Source organism: Pundamilia nyererei, unplaced genomic scaffold (assembly GCF_000239375.1).
Source record: "Pundamilia nyererei isolate P.nyererei 1_Seehausen unplaced genomic scaffold, PunNye1.0 scaffold00628, whole genome shotgun sequence".
Taxonomy (NCBI): Eukaryota; Metazoa; Chordata; class Actinopteri; order Cichliformes; family Cichlidae; genus Pundamilia; species Pundamilia nyererei.
This window is the reverse complement of record NW_005188029.1, coordinates 10492-18628: the sequence shown is the minus strand read 5'-3', so window position 1 is coordinate 18628 and position 8137 is coordinate 10492. Positions and strand designations below refer to the sequence as shown.

Sequence of the window (8137 nt, the reverse complement as noted above, 5' to 3'; positions counted from 1 at the left end):
GGGTATTATTGCCTTATGAGTTTTACTGGGGTGGCTATCATTCAGATTTTATTGATTTACTCAATGACACTTATCAATACTATTATCAGTGTTGCTATCCATATGTGGGTGTAAAATAATGACATAAAAGTAGTTAATGCTAGCTTTGACAGACCTTGTTACCAATGAAACTTTACATCTTTCTATCTCAACCTTCAATATTATGCACCTCTGCTGCCAGCATCTGGCATCTCTCTCTCCTGTTGAAAACGGCTGTGAGCAATTCATTTTCATAAGGTGTATTATCTGAAATGATCAGGAAAGCTTCAAGCAGGCCAACCTGCGAGGAGCTTGCTGGTGTTAACCTGCTTAACCGAAACCACCTCTTCACACGCATTGTCTTTAATTAAACTGCATTATCATTATGCTATGAAATTAGCTGCTGCTTTCTAACGGTCAATACTTTGGTATTGGCAAAACTTCTACCATAACCAATGAAATACCTTTTTCAATGAAATCCAAATGCTTGCAATCAAACTACAAAACAATGTCGCTAATATAAAGCTGCGAATGTGCAAGTTTTATAGGCAGTAAATCACTTGATTGAGAATTAATTCATAAAGAAATATCCCCATAATATTTGCTGCAAGCAAACTGAAAGCTCAGGTAACTTTGACATTCAGTCAGCTGAAAGCCTAAAATAAGTACTTGACAGACATTTACATATCAGCATTGTATATAAAGGAAGTATTTCTGCATTCATGTTGTGCAAATGATATAAATTTACACAGGCAAGCATGCAAATGCAGAATCAAAACTACCATCCTTTGGTACCCATCCATAAGCTAACAATTAACTACCAGTGCAGATAACTCACCACCTAAAATAAAGAGATATAACACTATCAGCAGAAACTATAGTGAAAGCTACTATTTTGTGGCTTCAATGAATTTTAGCAAATGCTACCATATTGCTATATGAAGAGGCACCTGGAAGCCAAACATCCTTTCTAAGAAAAACCTGGTCAATCTCATAAAAAGCTGGATCAGAATGCTTGTTGAAGTTGAGGAGAAGCGTCTGATGAGGTGATGGAGGAAAGTTATGTACTGGTGGGGCTTACTGCAAAACCTTCATCTGATGGGAACGTAAAAGGAACTGAGGACATTTCAGATCTTTTTTTGGGTGGCATGCACTCCTCAGAAAATGAGGACCGCCCCACACCTTAAAAATTTTAATCAGTAGTGGGGTAATTTTGAAGAACTGTGATGGGCATTAACTTTTTTCCCCATCTGATAGACAAGACAATAACTGAATAAAAACTACCCTTCAGCGTTCTCGTAGACAAATCTAAGGTATCAATTACAAAATCTGATCAGAAGTCTGCTCCATGTCTCTCCGTGTGCAGTAAGGTTAAATGTGTACTTTGTATCTCCCCCTGAGAAACTTTCCAAAATCAAAACACAATTACACAGCCCTGAATTCCCATCACATTTTTCACCTGGTTGTTTGCCTGCCCCACAGTTTGAGAACCACTGGCATTGAGACAGTTTGCCACAGGTGTGTCTGTCGGTTTGCCTTAACCACAAAAAAAAAAAAAAAAGAAAGAAATGGAAAAGTCACTCACCTTGAGCACACTGCTCCAACAGGTACAACTGGCATGAAACCATAAATGCTACTGAACACCCTAAAGGCTCTACGTGGAAAAAACAAGACCTCAAAAGGTTTCATTTAGGAACTAGTATTACTGAAAGCTTTAAATCCAACACCCAGATGCAAAAATAGAATAAAACATTCCTGGACACCTGAGAGTCTGATGCTGTCAGGCATGAGTTTCTATTTTACTCTTTAATTTGTTGTCTCAGCTTGTTTGTAGTAGTCATGGTGCAAAAATGTGTGCTGCACTATGACTGTTTTAAAGCTTAATACCATTGCCATTAACAGAACAGTATGAGGTTTTTTGGTAACATTTGCTTTTCCCAGGTAATTTTTTTTTTAAAGCATCATATTACTTGCTTTGGACTTGTTGGACCTTCTCCTGGTAACTGTGGGAGTGCTCAGCTGGATTTCCCTGAAATAAAAGGGCACCCAGAGCAACTTCTCTTTGATGCCAGCTACAGTCAAGTTTAATCTTAGCCATCGGGGACTTCCTCTGCTTTGTCAAAGCTTAGCTATGAATGACAAGTCAGTTAAAAGCAGGTGTGCCAATATTAGCAAACATTAATCATGAGGCCGAGCCAGTATAACTACAAATACAGCTTGACAGGTGGCTTATTATCTCTATGACCTGAAGAGGTTTTAAGAAGCCGAACATCTCAAATTCATATGGCCCTTTTCTGCTAAAATATCTAAAAGGGAGTCATTTAAACAGGAAGGAAGAGCTAAACTCTGATGCTCATGAATCAGATCAGATGAAGACTCTTAAAAATGATCAATAATAATAATAGTGGAATTAATCCAACAATGAACAAATGTTTTAACTGCTGCCAAGGATGTGGACTTCATTGAAAAGGGTTGTAAAACACAGAAGAAAGCTTCAAGATGAGACACAATGCTGCTAATCTAAAGCTGAAAAAAGAAGCTGTGTAAAAAGTTTACAGGCCATAAATCACTAGATCACACCTCTAGCTTTTACAGCTGAGGATGAAGTCATATGGGTAAATATCCATGCAAAATGTGCTGCAAGCAAACCGAAAGCTCAGGTAACTTTGACATTCAGTCAGCTGAAAGTCTAAAAGAGCACATGACAGATATTTACATAACGGCATCATACATAAAGGAAGTAAAAGGAATAAATTTGCACAGGAGACCATGTACACTCTGAGTTGAAACTACCTGCAGAGGTTGAAAAGGAGGCTACTCCTATAGTCACTTTCTCTGCAGATTCGCACTTCTACACAGTGTTGTTGACAGAAATGGAGAAACGTGTGTGGAGGACACAGACGGCAAGTGCACGGTCACCTAGAAGTGTGTTTGTGTGAGGTCATGAGTGTTTTCCTTCTACTCTGATATCCCAAAGTCCAATTACAGCAAGCTGATATTCTGCCCTAGGGAGGAGGACCCTGGTCTTGCTGTGATATTACTAATTAACATCACAGGGGCAGATATAAAAAAAAAAAAACGAGAGCAGGATCCTTTGCAGACACACCCTTGCGTCTTTGTTTCAGAACATGGCAGTGTCCGTGTCCGCAGCTGTGCTAGATCAAGCGTTTTCGACCTCCTGACAGCTGCAACGTGACGGCTTTTAAAGACTCAATCTGGACTCTGACATACAGAAGCAACAATATTGAGTGTGAACAGGGCTGATTGGGCTCAACAGGAAACCGATCACCCAGGATAATGAGTTAGTGTCGATTCAGAGGTGGAAGTGGAAAGAGACCTCTGAAACTCTTTGGAAATTATTTTTCCTCAGCGATACCCACTGACATGTTTCCAATAAGCCAACAGCCACAGACAACAATTTCCACCCTATTTTTCGTGAAAAGCTACACCTACAACTGGATGTGTACAAATGTTAGTCATCATTAAGGTCACAACCTGTAGAGAAGAAAGGAGCATCTTAGGATTGGAAAGACAAAAGCCCTGGTGTCTAAGAGAAGAGAGATCACCTCAGACGCTTTCACAAAGAAAGGAAACAGGAAGAAAAGAGACTGTGACAGAGGGGGTGGAACGAAAGCTGTGACAGTAACAGAAACACACAGCCTGATCGCAGCATGACAGGACAATGACTATAAACAAAGATGATACACACACACAGCAAGACAGTCTGCTGCTGCAGGACAGTGGCTGATTCATGGCAAGAAAAGAAGCTGACTGACAGACAGAAACGCACTTGCACACGGCCTTGATGGGGTGCCACGAACTGCTGACAAAAGCCTCCATAAGCGAACACTGTCCTGCTCTGTCTGTGGCTCAGCGTTACTGAGATTACGTCAACATTAAGCCAGCAATCATTTGTTTCTCTGTTTCTTAAACTCGAACGCCAAGAAGACAACTGAAATCATGACGTGATAACTGAATTCAGCTTTAAATATTCTCTCTTTTGCTGCTAACAATTTGGAAGCAAAAAAAAAAAAAAGTCTATTTGTTGCCAACAGTTGGTTACAAAAACACCACAACATCCACAGAATATGTTGTCCTTTTCTCCTAGTGGTCTTCAGTGGAGCCTGGTGGCAGTTCATCAAATGCCCTCTACACTCTGGGGAGGGGGGGTTAACGGTACTCACAACATGGATCTCCTGCTTAACCAGCTCACAGGGCAGCACTATGGTAACAGGAGAATGCTTCCATGACACTATTCTGTTTCTCTCTGTCGCCACAGTTTTTAGATTTATGCAACACAACTTTACGCAAATGGGTCAAGTCCCCCCCGAAGCAACTAAATTTAAACAAAGCTTGCTTTTTTTTTTTTTTTTAGAAACTACTAACTCTAGAAAATGAGCATTTGGTATGTGTGCATATAAATAAACTGCTGCACAGTTCTCCATATCATGGCACATATCAACAGAGCTGGTGTCTAACAAAAGATGAAATCTAAGGGGAGAGTGAAGGGAAAGGAAACTCAGACTAAAAAACTGGACAAGTGTCCAGTAGATGGATAGAAATGGGGGGTGGGGGGATGAACAGGCTACAGCATCTGCTGAGTCACAAGCACCTCAGTGAGTCAGCAGCTCCGCAGCCACTGATGTTTTACAGCAGCAGTGTCCAGTCGGCTTTTTTTTTCTGATGTCTGGTGTGTTGATAGCTGTCAGGGGGACCACCTCAAGGGACACAGGATCAAGCACATGTGACACTGAACTTCTAGTTCTGATTTAAACAACAAGACCAGAGTGTGTACCACTGATGTGGGGGGGGAAAGAAATTACAGGAATGGGAAAGACTTATTTTGTTTGTACCTCAGCTTTGCCTACAATGTACCAAGAATAGCTTTTTGTTTAATTAAAGACCTTCACAGTTTACATTAGAATCAAACAGTTTAGGTAGCACAAGCCATTCATCCTCACCTGTCCTCCTCTCCTTCACCATGATGAGTTCTCAGGCCTGCAGCCACCATGAAGGCACTGGCCTCAGCGGACATCCCCATGTGGGCCAGAGTTCCAGCAGCACTGCCAGCTTCTGCGACGCCGTCTCCACCTGCTGCAGCCCCCAGCCTGGGCAGCCCGAGCAGACCTTGGTGCTGGAGCAGAAGCTTCTGGGCGTCCTCCAGCTGGGACGCTGTTATGGCAGGAACATGGGTGAAGGTTGTGCCTGGCGTGAGGATGGGCTGAAGATCAGCTTGCAGCGCAGTCAGAGGCATGTAGGGGGTCCCGTGGGTGGGTGCTATGGTGATGGTGCCAGCAGAATGGGGTTGGGTTTGTGGCTGTGGACGAATCTGGGGTTGAGGTGGAGCTGGGAGGGTCTGGGGCTGTCCTGCGGCAATGGTTGCTGTAGCAGATGGGGCAACCTGACCATGATGGGGCAGCTGCTGGGTAATGCTTATGGGCTGCTGCACCGTGACCCCTGACAGTGGCGTCACAGAGACTATAGCCGTGGCATGCGGCAGTGGAGGTTGGACTTGTGTCTGGAAAGGTGCGGTGGGCTGAATAAAGTCTGGTTGTCTGACCCCCGTTTGGAGCTGAGGTGCAGGATACCCTCCCTGTGGCTGAGGCTGTAGAGGATCCACAGAATAGGGCTGCTGGGGTTTTACTAGTGGAGGCTGGCTTACACCAGTCTGTGGTGTCACCTGTGGTGATGCAGGAGGGATACTGACAGGAACCGCTGGCTTCCCTACAACAACCTCCTGAGGTGAAACATAGGTTACAGGTGTGGTTTGTGCCAGTCCCAGTCCCAGCAGTGGACTCTGCATGGCTTGTGGACTAGTGAAGTCCTGGCTTGGTGGCTGATAGGGCTGCACGGTGTGAGGGAGCTGTACGGCAGCTACACCTGGACTGATCCCAGCATTACCTGCTTCAGGGTCTGCAACCACCTCTGCACCTTTTGCTGCCTCCGCCATAGGAGGATGAGGAACCTCCTTTTCGTAATACTCTGTGCAAGTCCATCTCCCTTTGCGGAACGGCTCCGAGTTTGTGTCTAGTTTGACCACCCTGAAGCGAGAGCCGGTGGCTGTCTGAGTTTGGGTGTGGTGAGTCTGAGTGCTGGGAGGAGGAGCAGTAGCAGCAGATGGACCAGTTCCTCCACCAACAGGAGCCACCTGCCCACCCATGTTAGTGTTATCAAAACCTGGAGCAGCAGCAACAGCCGACACAGTAGAAATGTTCACACTGCCTTGTACAAGTGGATCAGTGGCTGCCCCACCAACAACAGAGGCTGCAGGCTGGCTTGCCCCCCCTGCAGTTTTAGTGTTATCAAACACTGCTGGTGGCCTCTGAGGCTGGTTAAGACCAACTTTGGAAGCTATAGATGGGCTGGAGCTTGCCAAAGGAGCAATGGGAAGTGTTGGCAGTGATGCTTCACCTCCTCCTAAGCTGTCAGAGTGATGATGGTGGGCCTGGCTGTGCTGCTGAGGGTAGTACTGATGATGCACAGTCCCGTTTACCATAGAGGGGTGATGCTGAGACCCCTGTGGGATAGAATGAGGCTGGAGAGGCTCATTGGGTGACACCAGTCCAGGTGTGTCGACTCCATGGAGGCTGTTCAAAGTCTCATCAGAGGAGCTCCTCTCCGGCACACCCGTATCCGTGGCCTTTGACACGGACACATCTAGCATGTCAGAGGAGGACAGGTCCTCAGTGTGGGACTCATCCATGTCGTCGTAGCTCTCAGTATCATCTGCCAAGCTGTTGTTGCCGCTAACGTTTATCTGAGCAGAAGTGACACTTGTGATCTGGAAGCCGCTTTTCTTCTTCACCTGAGCTCCAGCCACTTGGGACTGAGGCTGATGGTGGAGTCCAGGAGAGGAGGATCCAACCTGGGTTGGATTGTCGTCCACTGCGCTGACACCGGCAGCGGAGGAGGCTGGGGGCGCCCCGCTGCTGCCTCTCCTGTAGTGGTAAGCGGTTTTCCGGCTCCCGGTCCCGGACAGGTCTCCGGGGAAGTCTTGGTGGTGCATTTTTTATGCTGAAAGAGTTTCTCGAGGCCAAAAAGCTGCGCTGCCTACTAGCTAGCGCAAATAGCGAGCCATAAGTGAAAAGTCACGTGATTAACGTGCCTTGAAAAACAAACAAACACATATACACACACACACACACACACACACAAGCCAAACGCTCCCAGCTGCAGTCAGGCTAAAACCCAAGCTTGCAGGCGGTGTTCCTCTTCCTAACTCTGCAGGAGCTAAGCTGCATGACAATAAAAACAACACTATAATCGATTACAAAATAAATCAACAGAATGCGAAATCCAGGTAGCCGCTGGCTAGCTAAAGCTGCGCTGGGTCGATTAGATACGCTCCTCTGGAACTTCGTGTATCCTTTCACCCTCCCGATTACGACTGTATTTTTGAGGATATTGCTGCCACTTTAAGAACGGAGAAATAAGGCAAACCGTGAGCAAATTCAGCTGCACTCAACCGCTCCTCAACGCGAATCTGCAAGCCTCTTAGCTGGCCGGTGCGTGTCGCAGGAAATCAGCCGTCGCATCCATTCCTTCTCCCGGACGTCGAGTCTCGTTTTACACCTCAGAGACCAAAAAATGAGTCAGAGACACCTTCTGCTCTTAATGAACGACGGTGTTAAATAATATCCGTCTTTGTAGTGGTAAAAAGTACTCGTTAAGTCCATCTCAGGTTGTCGTATCACGTCCGTGTTTGCTGTCTCATTGCCGGTGAGCAGCAGCAGCAGCTAACGGGCTGTCAGTCTCAGAGGAGGGAGGAGGAACGCAAACATAACCACTGCGCATGCGTATCCGGGTCCATTTCTTCACACTAGTGCAACGTTCATGTTCGATTGTTGGAACGGATTTTCCCAAACACTAGAACACTGTCGCGTAATAGAACGGGTTTTGAGCTTAATAATGAATTTAATTTTTTGATGACCCAACTTCTGGACCATGGGTGTAACAGATTTGGCTTCAGGAATTTCAAAAACAGTAAAAACATCATATGCGACATAGATAGAATATGTTTCACAAATTGACCTGATTGCACATGAAAGGCAGCATCAGCCTAAGTGTTGTGTTTGTTTTTTTCTAGGAAGCCACTGTTTTGAAAGAACTACTAAACTGT

General features: G+C 45.4%; 1 protein-coding gene across 1 annotated transcript; it reads right to left on the bottom strand.

Moving 5' to 3' along the window:
• Positions 1 to 4975: 4975 nt before the first annotated feature.
• On the bottom strand, positions 4976 to 7779 carry LOC102198333 (TSC22 domain family protein 1). The gene has a single exon (XM_005754696.1). The coding sequence runs from the start codon at positions 7022 to 7024 to the stop codon at positions 4976 to 4978; it is 2049 nt and encodes a 682-aa protein (XP_005754753.1). The 5' UTR covers positions 7025 to 7779.
• Positions 7780 to 8137: the final 358 nt, after the last annotated feature.

Excerpts from the sequence above, each read along its gene's own strand:
- LOC102198333 (XM_005754696.1), bottom strand. The coding sequence starts at position 7,024 with ATGCACCACCAAGACTTCCCCGGAGACCTGTCCGGGACCGGGAGCCGG.